At 43.4% G+C, this 15,489-nt stretch overlaps 1 protein-coding gene across 6 annotated transcripts in view; it reads right to left on the reverse strand.

Annotated features, from left to right (window-relative positions):
- Window positions 1-15,489, reverse strand: part of LOC125464294 (unconventional myosin-XVIIIb-like) — a 370,537-nt gene that overhangs the window by 137,369 nt on the left and 217,679 nt on the right. For all 6 annotated transcript variants that reach the window (XM_059654944.1, XM_059654945.1, XM_059654940.1 and 3 more), the window contains one exon: window positions 1,053-1,172. In XM_059654944.1, the coding sequence (XP_059510927.1) occupies window positions 1,053-1,172 (120 nt within the window). The remainder of the gene's footprint in view (window positions 1-1,052; window positions 1,173-15,489) is intronic.

The raw sequence follows: 15,489 nt of genomic DNA on the forward strand, positions 1-15,489 counted from the left end.
GAGTTCAGAAGAATGAGCGGTGAGGGGGTGGGTTGATGATGATCTTATAGAAACCTGTAAAATTCTCACAGGGTTAGAGGCAGGAAGGATGTTCCTGATGGTGGGGGAGTTCAGAACTAGGGGTCATAGTCTAAGGATATGGGGTAAACCATTTAGTGCTGAGGTGAGGTGAAATTTCCTCACTCAGAGGATGGTGAGTCTGTAGAAATTGTTTCGACAAAAAGCAGTCGAGGCCATTGTTTGATTTCAAAAAGGAGTTGGAACAGCCAAAGAGGGACTAAAGAGGTCAAAGGATATGGAGGAAAAGCAGGAAGAGATATTGTGTCAGATGATCAGACTTGGTCATATTAAATGGCAGAGCAGGCCTGAAGGGCCGAATGGCCCACACCTGCTCCTATTTCTATGTTTGAATGATGGAGTCTGCACCCAACAATTGTGTAGCCCACTAACATTCGGTGTTCAGAATTAGCAATAATAGCCAAGAAGAGAGGATGAGGAAGAAGGTATGGAAATAAAGAAGTGAAAATGAGAAGACATTACACACACAAACCTCGCATCATAGGCAATGGTTCTACAAAAGCATAAGAAAAGTAAAATGGGATTCTGGAGATGTGAAATTTTAAAAAAAACACAGAAAATGTTGGAAATGCTCACCAGGTCTGGTTTTGAGGGCGTTTCATCATGACCTTTTACTTAAACAACATTAACCTAAAACATTACCTCTGCGTTTCTCTCTCTACCGATGCTGCCAGGAGTATTTTACTCAGCATTTTGTTTTTAATTTACTGGTTTGTTTACTAAGAGGGTTATTCCAGAGGATGCCTCAAGATGTCCCAACTTTGTCTATTTTCCAGAGTTTGTGAAATTTCAAGAAAATTTCCTGGAGATTTAAAAAAGTAGAAAAAACATTCACAGGTTGTAGTTTTATTTTGAGGAACTGAGTAGTACTTGTTAAAGAATTACCTCAGCTTTTCAAAGAAATAATCTCAGGCCCTTGAAGGAAATTGACAATATTTTTAGATAACACAATGCGGCATTGCATTGTTTCTCACCTGCATGTCCTTCAGTTCCTGGGACAGTTGCAGTCTCTCGGCTCGCTCGCTCTCCAGTACCCGACAGGTCACATCCCCCTTAAACCGTTCGTCTGCCAGCTCTGCTGTAAGGTCTGAAATCTACAAGATTGTTTGCAAAGTTAGCACAGAATTGAGGACAGCACCAAACCTTGAGCAACCTGAGGCTGTTTTTATCTGAGTCTATTCTATGTCACCCCTGAACTGATCTGAACTACAGAATTACTTACCCACGATGTTAGAATATGGAACTCATGACTGTATAGAGGAGGAACACCATGGTTGCAGTTCAGAATTAGTTGTGGACCAGACCAAACACTCTAAAAATATTTAGAAGCTAGTCTAGGGCCTTACGTTTTCTTATTTTGAACTTAAACGTAAGATGTTGCCTTCCGGATGCAATTCATTCGGTCAAACTGCTGCATTTAAAGCAAAACACATTTAATTCATCTGCTACAATTAAAATCCAACTGAAGAAAGAAGGGATTGGAATAGCTACCTATCTTGGAAAACTGAACGAAATAGTACGAACTATAACAATTATTAATGAACTCTTTGAACACAGTAACATTCATGAATGCACCCTTGGCAAAATGCAAATTCAGAACATAGAATTTCTCACACATAACTCCTATAGCAGACAGAGAACCCTCACCTTTGGTTGTAACTGAGAGAGGGAATAAATCGCTTTTACTTCAACAAGACATAACTTACTGCTGAAAGCTAACTAAAGATCCTGATCCCGTAAGACTTCGACCGTACCCATTCAGGCTGCTTCTATTGTTCCACCTTTAGAAAAACTCTCAGGCCTCACAAGCTCTTTACTCTCGTGATTCCAGTAGACTGTTCTTCACCTCTGCTTTAAAACCTCTCTTCAGCAAAATAAGTCAAAATAACCTCTTAAAGCCACAGTATCATCACATAGGTAAATATAGAAGGGACAAAGATGTTGGAAGTTCTGCTAAAAGGGTTAAATGACACAGCGCAAGGGGACAGGGTTGTGTGGAGCATAAATGCCAGAATGGACCAGTTGGGCATAAAGGCCTTTTTCCAGATTGCAGTTTCGATATTCCTTTCTTTTGCTCACTGCTCTCTTGTTTTGTGGGTTGACATGAGTGTATCAGTTTCATGTAAACTCCAACAAACAGCCTAAACTATCATTCAATGTGCATAATCCTGGGCAGGGATGTTGGCGTAGCTGGTAGCTCAGGCACTGAGGCCAAGTATGAATTTGAAGCTCACCTACTTGCCTTTCTCACTAAGAATGATTGGTTCTCAATCAGGAGCAAACAGCTATTTCATTTTTGGTCATCTCATTAAGACAAGGTGCAAGACAAGGAGCAGCTTAAGGCCAAATTTCAAAAGCTTCAGTGTCACTGTGGCTCAGATTACCATAGACCAAGGATGGGGTTCAAAGCTAGGAATTGTGGCAAACTAGTAAATCTACTTCACTAGTAAACACATAAAGGTCCACATAAAGATTCTGGAGACATGGGTTTGAATCCTACCACAGCTGGTAGGGGAGTTGAAATAAAATAAACATTGAACAAAACAATGATGCATTAATGATCTTGAAACTACTAGATTGGGAAAAAAATTGGTTTAGTAATATTTATTAGGGCAGGAAATCTGCTGCCCTTACCAGGTCTGGCCCACGTATGAGTCCAGACCTTCCAGTAATTAACAGTTGGCACTTAGCCTTGCAAGTCACTCAGTTGCATCAAACTGCGCCTGGATAGCATTACTGGAAGTACTGAATCTCATGGGATGCAGTATTTCAGAAAGGTGGCTCACAACCATTTTCTTAAAGGCAATTAGAGACGAACAATAAATGCTGGCCCAGCCCACAACACTCACAAAACAACCTGGGGCAAAATGTAACCATTCTTGCTACTCATGGACACTAATAAAAGTAAAGTAGCCAAATATGGAACATTAACACAGCCTCAAAAATGACCCCTTTACATTCACAGGGACAGACACGAAGCAGAAAAGAAAGTTGTTGTCTAGTTTAGAATATTCAGTAAACACACTCAATAAAGTCAGAGATAATGGGAACTGCAGATGCTGGAGAATTCCAAGATAATAAAATGTGAGGCTGGATGAACACAGCAGGCCAAGCAGCATCTCAGGAGCACAAAAGCTGACGTTTCGGGCCTAGACCCTTCATCAGAGAGGATAAAGTCACCTCACTGCTAAAATCCCATAGGGCATGGAAATATTTTAAAATCCTGAGCGTTTTCACATTACTACAAAATGTGTTCCACTTTTAGAAAGCTGTACAGTGTGAAAATGGAACATCAAAATGGACAATTTTAATTGTGAGGAAGGACAGCAGAATGATTTTGTTCCTGGATTCTCCCTGGCCCTGCAGACAGCTGTCCTTTCACAGATCTGGCCTGGGGTGCTTCTGGGGATGACCTGACACTGCAGCAAGTTAACTCAGGATTTGGCAGAAAAATTGGCGGAGCAAGAACCGAAAGCAGAGGGCAAGGAAGCTGTAGCACGGAGCTGCATTTCAGAAATAACAACTTCTGCATAGACACAGGGTGGAACATAGGAACAAGAGGAACAGCTCCTTGGGTCTGATCTCCTTCAAGCAATACTGTATCAGCACTGCTCAAAAATTATTTGAAGTTCATGTGACCTGACCTTGCCTAGCACAGCTCGTCAACCACTGCTATGTTATTCAAACCTTTGAGTTAGAATTTCTAATCATTATAGTCAAATCCTTAATGCCATTGTGGACCAGAATAGCCTGGGTTCAGATCCAGCCTGCTCCAGAGCTGTGTAATAGTATCTCCAAACAGGTTGATTAGGAAATTGTCAAATCGTTTCACGTGCTGGTCCCTCTTTTCCTATATCTGGAATCTCAGTTGGGTTTGCACTCCCTTCAAAAGCTCTATCTTCCTGTGGTCTAGGTGTATACCAGTTTCCTTTATCCTTGCAGCAACCGTGGTGCCTCAAGCTGCTCAGGCTTCAAGCTATGGAATCTTTTTCCCTAAAAATTTCCACATCCCCTCTTCACTCAAGCTGCTACTTAAAAACAACTCTAATTGGGTGTAATGTGGCTTGATGTCAGCTTTTGTAAAATAACATTACTACGAAGCACCTTGAGACACTTTATCTACGCTATGAGTGATTTGTTATGCCATCTCACTGGGTCTTCAGAAGCACCTTGCATCGAGTGAATATTAACAAGGTATATGCAAGGCTTGTCTCAATGCAAGCACATTTCTTTCAAGGAATATTAATCAGGAAATTTATATCTTTTGAACTTCTTATTCAGGATATAAAATAGAGCTAGGTTCTTGTTGAGACAGATGTCTTGAAGTTTATTAACAACACTTAATCACAAAATCCCTACAGTTTGGCCTGACAAGTCCACACCACCTCTCAGAGCATCCCATCCAGGCGCATACCCAGATGCTATGGGCAATTTAGCACAGCCAGACCACCTAGCCTGCTTATCTTTGGACTGTGGGAGGAAACCGGAGCACATGAAGGAACCCCCTGCAGACACGGGGAGAACGTGCAAACTCCACATAGATAGTCACCCGAGGGTAGAATCGAACCCCGGTCCCTATGAGGCAGCGGTGCTAACCACTGAGCCACTGTAAATATTTATACATTTGCTATGTCTGGGTTCTGTGCTTACTGATGTTATTGCAATTTACATACACACGTAGTTGACTGACTGAGGACATGGTATTGGCTCCAAAACACACAGAGAGTGACTGAGGATGAGACAGGTACTGTTGCACGTGATGTCATGCAGTTATCTTAAACGTACAATCCTGTTTGATTTAAATCTATGATAAAATAAGATTCTCCCCTTCCTCCTTGAAAGAATGGGAACCTTCTTCCGATAATATAGATACAGGTATATTGTCTCTTAAATATTTAGACAATGCTTCAGGATGCATAGAATACAACCAGATCTGGTCCTTATACAGTCATCATGATTTGGCTGTGTAGCTTCACTCTGCAGTATACTGTCTATCATCGCACATGGATGGATATCATTTGCTGTAGATGTCTGCTTGGTTTCAGAATCTGAGGCACCATCTTGTATGTCTATTGGTCAATGATTTGTTGTGATGAAGGCTGGAGAAGTCCCACTGTCAATGGGTGACACCATTAAATAAAAATACTTTTCCAATGTGATCAATGAAATAGCTCATCCCTATCAAGTTGTAAACAACAGACAAAATCCATCAACTAAGTTTCTTCATTCTATAAAGATGCAATGATTAACATAGACAGTCAGCAATGGAGAAGCATAAGTGCTTATCCCCCTTTATATATCTTAACACACGCACACATGTGTGTACACGCACACATGTGTGTACACACACACACACACACACACACACACACGCGATTCAAGTTGAGATAAAAGTCTTTTTGTTCGTGGTTATGCTGTTGTATGACATTTGTCCCACCCTTCCAACAATAAATCATGCACTTATAGTGGAAGGGTAGGGGAGAGAGAGCTGTGTGTGTCTGTTTCTGAAATATGAGAACTGCTCATGTGTGTATAACCATTAGCATGTAGATCTAGCATGGCTATCTGAAAATCTTGGCAAGTTGTTTTTCATTTAATGACCATGGATTTCATGGTACATTCAGTGAATTCTGTGAGACTGTTCAACTGAAAGCAGTGGGAAGAGAATGTGATTTGTTGAATAATACATTTCCAGCACATCTTTGAAGGGTGCACTACTGGGCACAATTTGCCGAGGTACAAAAAGGACACAATGAATTTGGTAGCCAAATTGTCAACAACCATTACTCTAACAGTACCTTTGATTTGTCTTGCAGAAAGAGAATTGGTAAAACAGTCAGTAAGCAGAGCGTAATCGTGTCCTAGGAGCTGAAAAACATCAGTGAAAATATTGCATAGTTACACTGAAGGAATCTTGTATGGAAGGAGAGGGTTTCTCAATTGCTAGGCTTGGTGGAATTCACATGTTTCAGATGACTTGATTGTCATATTAATGCTGGGCCAATACAGATCATGCATCAATCTCTTGGAGGATTTTCTATGTCCATGTACCCTATATGTGTTTGGTCAACATTGAACTAGAGCTCGTGGAATGATAGCCCGGTTTGGCCCTGAATGACCAGGACATGTGTACTAGTTCTGGTAGCTGTGGTTTTGTTCAGACCATCCTGATGATGATCTTCTTAGCTTGTTGCAGCTGGTCATCATCTGATGTAGCTTACTTTGCTCAACTGTGACCAAAATCTGTGAGATTGACTTTCAGACTATCTGTCAGTTCAGACTCATATCCATTTGTAGCTCCAATGGGTTTTCTTTGCTTTAAGCAAGTTTTCAACATCACCTAAGAGCATTGGTGATGGTTATTTGGGAATTTGGCTTGTATTACACTTTTAAATTGTACCCTTGGAGCTTCGAAGGCAGAAGTTACAGAGATGCAGGTGGTGGAATTTGAATTCGATAAACATTTGGAATTAAGAGTCTAAATGTTGATCATGAATCCATTGTCAATTGTCAGAAAAACCCATCTGACTCACTAATGTCCTTTTGGGAAGGAAACTGCCATCCTCACCTGGTCTGACCTAGAAATGGCTCCAGACCCACAGTAATGTGATTGATTCTGAACTGTCCCCTGGGCAATTAGGGATGGGCAATAAATGCTGGCCTAGCCAATGATGCCCACATCCCATGAATGAACTTAAAAAATACTGAGATGTTGGGATCTTGATGACCAGATTTCTTGAAGTTTAATAACAATTACACAGTTGCAATATTGCAGACATACACAGTACTTACTGATGATATCATATCTTACATACTTGGGAGTAGGTTAGATCATTCGGCTGGATGGCTGGTAAGTGATGCCAACTGCTTCAGTTCAATTCCTGTTCTAGCTGAGGTCACCATGAAGGATTCTCCTTTTCAGCAACTCACCTGTGGTGTGGTGATCCTCAGGTTAAACCCCAAGCGGTTGTGTTATTCCAATGAGGGCAGACCTATAAACCTCTAGCATCTTGGTGATTATTACACATAACTGACTGATTGAAGACCATAAACAGACACCACACCACACTGAGAGTGACCAACAGTTTTTTTTAACCAAAACAATCAATGGCGAATACCGTTTTACCAAAATAAACATATATCTTAAAGGTACAAGCCTGTCTGGTTTAGAATCGATGTTGTAACACAGCAGGGACGAGGACCCCAGTTGGGATGGCAGGCTGACAATTTTGGGTTGCAAGCTCCGACACAGCATTTGGCCAAAACCCCCTCCCCCTTCCACCTGCTCCGATAGGTGTTCTGCCTTCTCCCCTCTCTGGTCCCTAGTTCTTCAGAGGAGATATGAACATTTTCAATCCTCGGAATGGGATCACAGTGGGAAATGTTGTCCCAAATACCTAGGGAAGAAATGCCAAATTGCTTTCTTTACTCTTTTGTTTATTTGGACTGGTATGTTCTGTAAGAAGAGTCTCGTCAGAATTCACAGGCAAATCCCCAAGCCCAGGTACAATGCTAAAAGACCAGTTCCATCTGTGGGTAATTAACAGCTCGGAGCATCTGCTCAATTCATCACAAATTCAGCCTCACGGCCTTAACCCTGTCACTCTCAAGGCTTTCACACAGTCGCAGTCAGAGAGAGCTGAATGCACAGATTTAACTAGGATAAAGAAGGGCAGAAGGATTTTGTGCCTGACTACATTTGACCCAGCAAACGGCTGTGTTTGCACAGATCTAGGTTACAGTGCTGCTGGTGATAACCTTGCAAGTCTCTTTAGGGAATTCCTGGAAGATCTACAGTTTGTGACACAGCAGAAATAAAAGCTGAGGGTGAAAAGGCAGGTGCTGCTGGTGTGAGGTGGGGAATGGTTACGGGAGGCCCAGGATGGACATGCCGTCTAAGGAATGGGAGGGGGGAGTTGAAATGGTTCACGACTGGGAGATGCAGTTGTTTACTGCCACAATGATGCCACCCGAAGGTTGCAGGAACAGCAACTCATATTCCGCTTGGGAACCCTGCAGCCCAATGGTATCAATGTGGCTTCGAAATCTCCCTTCCCCCCACTGCATCCCTAAACCAGCCCAGCTTGTTCCCGCTTCCCTAACCTGTTCTTCCTCTCACCCATCCCCTCCTCCCACCTCAAGCCGCACCTCCATTTCCCACCTACTAACCTCATCCCGCCCCCTTGACCTGTCTGTCCTCCGCGGACTGACCTATCCCCTCCTTACCTCCCCACCCATACCCTCCTCTCCACCTTTCTTCTGCTCTATCCATCTTCGGTCCGCCTCCCCCTCTCTCCCTATTTATTTCAGAACTCTCTCCCCATTCCCCCCCCCCCACCCCGATGAAGGGTCTAGGCCCGAAACGTCAGCTTTTGTGCTCCTGAGATGCTGTTTGGCCTGCTGTGTTCATCCAGCTCCACATTTTATTATCTCAGTGTCATAGTCAATATGGTTCCCTCACTAGATGCAACTGTACTCCAAGTAATCACCTACTTTTGATACACAGGGTAAAATGGATGCCACTAAATGTCATTTACTGCACTGACAACTGAACAGCTTCGAGACAACTTGGTGACAAAATAAAAATGATACACATTTCTTTCAACCCAATTAAGTGTAGCAACAATTTGGTATTAAATTGGTTTTAAAATTTTTGTATTCCCGGCACCACTATCATTAACTTGGATATGCATAAACTGATAAATAAATAGATTTTATTCGTAGAGTCTTCTCGTACGTTTTAAAGCTTATAATATTTTAAGGATTGAAGTATTGCAACGTTGGCAACGCAGCCGCGTTTCATTATTAATCTCAAAACTACTCCATCTGCCCTGGTCTAATCAGAAGCGGGTTTGCTCCAGCTATTTGCTGCACCGAACAGATGTTATGTGTGTTTTGAATTCCAGAAAACTCGATGAATAGTAAATTGCTTCTTTGCTAGATATTCTGCAATGTGCTGGTAACAATGAAAGTTATTCTGACTCCTCACGCATTGTAGGCTATTCTTTCACAAGCTGGTGGACTTCACAGTGTGGGCATCATTAAACCCGGCCCTGAGGCAGTCCCAGCCCAACTCTCCCACTCAACATCTGCAAAACAGCTCACCACTGCAGCGACTTACTGCGTTTCTGCGACATCGTGGACCTGCTCAAGTATTGTCAGTCCAAAGCTGCCCAGTGTGGGTCGTGACATTTTCCCCGGAGATGACAGCTAAGTGGGAATTGGTACCCTCATTTTGGACAGAATCCTGGTAGTCAGGGTGGTGAAGAGCAGGGCTGTCCTCTGATCCCTCAGCACTGGTAGAGGACACCAAAGCACCAGGCCTGTGATTGCCATTGGGTCAGTGCATTCTGGACCCTCTGCAGGAATGCCCAGCATTGGAGGGTACTGGTCCATCACAGTATATGCTTCTCGCTGTTATCTCACACTAACCCCATCACCGAAACTGTGCCCACCCCCCCCACCCCACACACACACACACACACACACCACCGCACCCCCACCCCCAAACAGAGGCTCATGGTCCACCACCCTCACTATTGCTCGAACTCACTCACATCCACTATACCCTGAAGTTACTAACCCCGAACGTGCTGCCTACTCTCTCCTCCGGGACAACTCAACGCTGAACGCACCACCCCACCACCCCCACCCACAGCAGCACCTACAGCTGTGCTACCCACTTTCGTCTCAGTCAATCCCTCCCTTTCTGAGAATCTAGGAGGGAAAATCGCTCAGAACAGGGCCAAAGGAGACAGCTGGGGTGCTGGGGTGCCTGACATTTACCTCCTCACCATCAATGGCGAGAGGATCCAGGTCCTCAATGACAAGGACCAGGACCAGTCCTGGTGAGTTGCAGAAACATCCACGCCTCTGCAACCAAGTAGAAATCCTTATTCATTGCTGTTCCCCTCTCCCATGACCCTCACTTTGAAGATGTCCCCAACTCTCCCGCTTTGTTGACAATGCATTCTTTCTTGTGGTACTGGTGACATCGGATTCGTCCTCACAGTCAATAGGATATGCCCACAAAGACAGCCTTCCTCCACCTCTGGATACCTCAGAGGAAGCGCTGGCAAATCTGCCTTCTGCAGCCTCCGCTAGCTCAGGTTTTGCTTCATTAAAGTCAAGAACACAATCTGGTGAGCATTTCATTGCCACACCTCTACAGCTGCCCAAGGAAGAAAGGCCCCCTGCCTCTGCCACTTGGAAGACTGCCAGAGACCAGGATCTTGGCAGGAAATACCATGGTGTCAGTAATTCCTGACTCTATCGACACACACAGATAGGCAAAGGGGCAGTTTGTCAGGAGCACTGGGAACATTGCAGGATTGCACAGTGGGGAGCCTGAGGCCTCAGGCAGGCACGTGCCTGGCTGCCTCCATGCACAAGTCAGTGGCTGCCCTGCAGACCCAGGTCCAGTAATCCCAGAGAGGAGGGCACAGCGGGAGGGGGGGGGGGGTCACATCCAGAGGCGAGTGCACAGCAAGAGGGAACTGTACAGTAGGAAGATAGTGCACAATCAGATGGAGGACATGATAGTAGGGGAAGGTGCGGCAGGAGGGGAGGGCACGGCAGGATGGGAGGGCCCTGCAGAAGGGGAGGGAATGCGAGAAGCGGAGGGTACACAAGGAGGGGCGTGCACAGCAGGGAGGGCACGGTAGGAGACAGACCACAATAGGAGGGGAGGGAATGCAAGGAGGAGAGGGTACACGAGGAGGGGAATGCACAGCAGAGACGGGGGCACAGGAGGAGGAGGGGAGGTTTGACAGTCGCGAGGTCTGCAATCTCACTGGGACCACACAGAGCTTGCTGGTCCCTGTCGATCTCGACTGGCTCCCTTGTCCCAACTATCATTCAAACTGCATCTTCTGAGGTGAATACCTCACCTTATGCTTAAAGTCAGATCTGAATTCCCATTCCAGCACTGAACAAGCTTGGGTCCCAAAAACAGCCCAAACACCGGACAGTTTGTAAGACTGGAATATTCCGACCATTGTTTCTTAATAATGAACCGATATGAACATGATGTAAATAGTGTGCTCCTAAAATGGACTGAGTGAAGTATTGTGGGTTTTATAAATGTATTAAGGGAATGTGGGCATACTGGCTAGGCCAACATTTATTGCCCATCCTTAATTGCCCCAGGGATAGGGTGGCAGCACCGGTGTTAAAGGGGAATGGGGCGGGGGCACCAGCATGGAATGGAGATGGAGGGTGTATGGTGTTATTTTGCTCATGGTATACCGGGCAGTTATTGCTGACCACAGAACCTTCGTGGACAAAGATTTCTTGAAAAGGATACCCACCACCCCAACACCCCAGAGCCTGCTGAGGGTAAAATGCCAGCAGAGATGGGAAGAGGCGCATTGTTGACCACTTAAGTGGCTATCTGCCACAAACACGGTGGTAGGAAGTGAGCACACTAGCCACAGTCTTCCGTGCCTTTCTATTCTTGCCCATTCTCAATGCACAGGTCAAACCGAAGTCAAACAACCCCAACAGGTTGGAGAAACGAGACAGCCAGGCTCAAACAGGAGGTAATGCACCAAAACTTGCTTTCGGCACAATGACAATACAAGGAGGCAGAAAACAGCAAGTACGGGATATTTGGCTCTCCGAACGTACAGGAGAGGAATGCAATGGCCTTCAGCTAAAAGGGAAGGATAGAAGGATGTGTTATATGGCAGTGAGAAATGCGAACAGACTGCCCAGTGGTATTCTTCAGAGAAGCCTTACAACTTGGAGATCCCATTGTTCTCCTCCTTCAACACCCTCTTATACATAATTCTGAAATATTGAAATAAAGGCTGCAGTCACTGTGCAACAGTATTAATCTCCACAATGCCTGTTATCCCAGTAGGAACACAATAAAACCATGCCAGTTATGCATGCCAACATTCCATTAGGAGCCAGGCTGACTGTGACAGATAAAAATGTTTGAAGAAAATATAATAGCAATTCTTTCCTCTACCATGCATGTGCTGTCTACTAAAGGAGATAATGAATATTTTGAGAGGTTTTATATTGAAATAAGAGGAGCCATGGGCCAACTAATTTAAACAGACTCTAAGAGTCTACAACACGAAATACATTGCAACATTCTTCATTGTTGCATCGGGATTCATAAAAAATCTGTTGTCCCGTGTTTCATGCTCAGCGTTCCACCAAATCATTTTTCTATTCCAACTTTATGACGAATCTATTTATCTCCAAATAAGCTTTAGTATATAATGTGCTTCAGTTGGCTGATTGAAGGTTTCCAAATTGATCCAAGATGGATTTTAAGTTTTTTTTTCATTTTGTTGACATGCTCATTTAGGTGTCAAATGAGAGCTGATGAAATATATTTTACCCGGAATTCGGTTGGTTAGTTGACCATCCATGTATGGAGATGAGATACAAAGTTCGAAGTATCCAAGTTCCAAATTTTGGCCGATGCTAACAGCAATGCTAGTGGAGAGGCAATATTTCATGAGTGCATTCCCAAGTTAACAGGTTTGTCCGCTTTCTCCCAGCTCTCTCTCAGTGATGGGGCATCTTTATGAAGGAGTGGGATTTGGTTGACACTAGATTTAGGACATGGTAACACAATGGAAGAGCAGATCAAACTGAATAGTTGGGCATTTGCAAATCCTTGCCTTCAGAATAAAGCAGGACAGAACATCTTTAATAGCAGCTGCATTTAAGCCTCAATTTCTTTTTCAAACAAACACAAATTTAATGATAAAAGGTGCATGCTTCAAGAACAGACATTTACATGTGAAATCACCAGCAATGAAGCCTTATGAAATAATAGGTGCTATAATTAAATGCACTGGCTTTTCATGAGGTCAAATAAAGTTTTATTTAGCTTTAAACCATCAGCAGTTGTCGCAAGAGCATGATTGATCGATTCTCTCACTAAGCATTACATAATCAAAATGCCAGCTTAAGACAAGGAGAGAACCGAAATCAAGATTGGTGTAACAATATTTTGACAATATAATCTCTCCGCAGAGTTTCTCCAGTGCTTTGAAACTCTCAGAATTTAAACCAAGAACTGCTTTAATTCTTAAATGTCAAGCTGTCTGCTGAATTAAAAATAAATTTCAACAAATGTGGAAACCTAATGCTAACATGGCTTTTATTGATGGCTTGTCTGCACATTGTATCCAAGCTCCAACAGTTCTTACCAAATAGCTTGTCTGTTAAGATATCTGAATTTCAACACATCATTTGTTCCTGCCTTCAATGCACTTTAGCACAATGACAAGGATTTGAGAATTTTCAACCCTGTTCCAATCTCGCCTGAAGATGCTCACTCACGTTAGAGTACATATCTACAAATATTCACCCCCTCAGCTCGGTGGACATGGAGGAGTTGTGAATCTTCACAGTTCCCAACAGGGTATCCAACAGGAAAGTAACACATCTAAGTTCAATCCTCAGCATCCTCTACTGCTGCCACACTCTCCCCTGGTGGGTGAGGAGAGGTCTTCACATTGCAACCTCAAGAGAAGCTTTCAGCTGATTTACCAAACTTCCATAGTCCTGTAGATGCTAATTGTAACCCTTTAATTGCAATGGCTCACAATATCAGGTCTTGGAATCAATAATACTGTCCCACACACACTGTCATTCACTATGTCAGGGGTGAACATGTATTTATTTAATAGGTTGGCTCAAGTTTTATACGGTATTTTAGGGAATGTAGAGAGTTAGGAAAATGAATCAACAAGCTCCCAAGAGTACTGAGATTTGGATTCAAAGATTTCGGTGCTGTCAAGTTTCCAACATTTCACCATTGGAGGTACTCTTATAACAGCTATTCATAGCATTTTGATAAACTGCAAAGATTGTAGATGCTTTCCACAAATTTCTTCTATCTTCCTAGAGTAGTAACGTAACTGGCCTCATTAACCAGGGACCCAGCCTAATTATCTGGAGACGTGGGGTCATATCTCACCATTGCAACTCGGGGGAATTTAAATAACATTAACAAAAATGTACAATTTGGGGCCCTCATTTGGCACGGGCCCCCCTGGGCCAGGAGGGCCATTTAAGCTCCACTTGCTCTAGATGTGTATAATAACATTTCTAAACAGCTTGATGAGAAAAAGTAAGTAAAAATCTGAAATGCAAAGCTGGTCTGCCTGATGGTGGCCAAATTAGCTAACACTGGTTGGCATAAAAGCTCATCTGGTTCACCGATGACCTTTAGGGAAGGAAACTGCCATCCTGACCTGGTCTGGCCTACATGTGACTCCAGGCATGTGGTTGAATCTTACCTGCTTTCTGGAATGGCCTGGCAGGCCACTCAATTCAAGGGTAATTTGGGATGGGGCAGAAATTCTGGCTCTGCTAGCGATGTCCATAAGCCATCAAAGAATAAAAACAAAAATTGTACAGATCCTCAATGTTCAGAGTTCTGTTTACAGGGAAAGATTGAGGATGCTTCTGCCTCCCAGGCTTGAATGGGGATATTGTCAAAAACTGCATATTTTTCTCTTCTGTAAACAGAAATGGAAGTTGAGCTGTTCTACAGTTGAATTACCAAGTCAGTTTTGCAACTTGAGGATCAAGTGCTGCATACTTTCTGTGTGCTTTTTGAAGAAGGCGGTGAGAGAATTTGACACTGAACAGTGCCAAGAATTAAGGATATTCTGCCTGACAACAGCCTATTGATTGACTGAGGTGTACAGTGTTCAAAATGTTGTAAGTGCTGGTGGAGGGAAGAGAAAAAAAAATCCAGAGCTGGCAAAATGAAATCATCCACCTCTCCTTGCCCACCTTCTCTCTCTCTCTCTCTCTCTCTCTCTCTTTCTCTCTCTCTTTCTCTCTCTCTCTCTCTCTCTCTCTCTCTGTCTCTCCCCCCATCCTCCCAGCATGTCCCTACCTCCCCCACATTCACCTTTCATTTTGGAAAAAGACAGAAAATTAAAAATGTTTACAAATGTACGAACAAGGAATAACAGTAGGCCACTCAGCCCTTTGTGTCTATTCTACCAATCAATAAGATCATGGCTGATCAATTCTACACCCCTACATGCCCGCATTAATTTTTCAACACCTTGGTAATCAAGAATCAATTATAAATGATGAACCCTCATTGTAGAAGCTTAAAAGAAAGAATTCAAACAAGAAAAGAATTATATACAAAAAAAAGAAAAAACTGCAGATGCTGTAAAGCAGGAACAAAATCAAAGTTGCTGGAGGTTTCTGAGGAAGTGACATTGGACTCAAAACATTAACCCTGTTTTTTCCCTTCACAGATGCTGCCAGACCTGCTGAGCTTTTCCAAGAAAAGAACTGTCTGCAGGTCACCTATTGGCCTGACGAATTACTACTGCTTTATAAACAATCATGTGTCGTTAGTTCTAACAATCAAAAGGACTGTGCGAGACACTTTAACCCACCCTTGAAATTTGG

Source organism: Stegostoma tigrinum, chromosome 26 (genome assembly GCF_030684315.1).
Source record: "Stegostoma tigrinum isolate sSteTig4 chromosome 26, sSteTig4.hap1, whole genome shotgun sequence".
Lineage (NCBI taxonomy): Eukaryota > Metazoa > Chordata > Chondrichthyes > Orectolobiformes > Stegostomatidae > Stegostoma > Stegostoma tigrinum.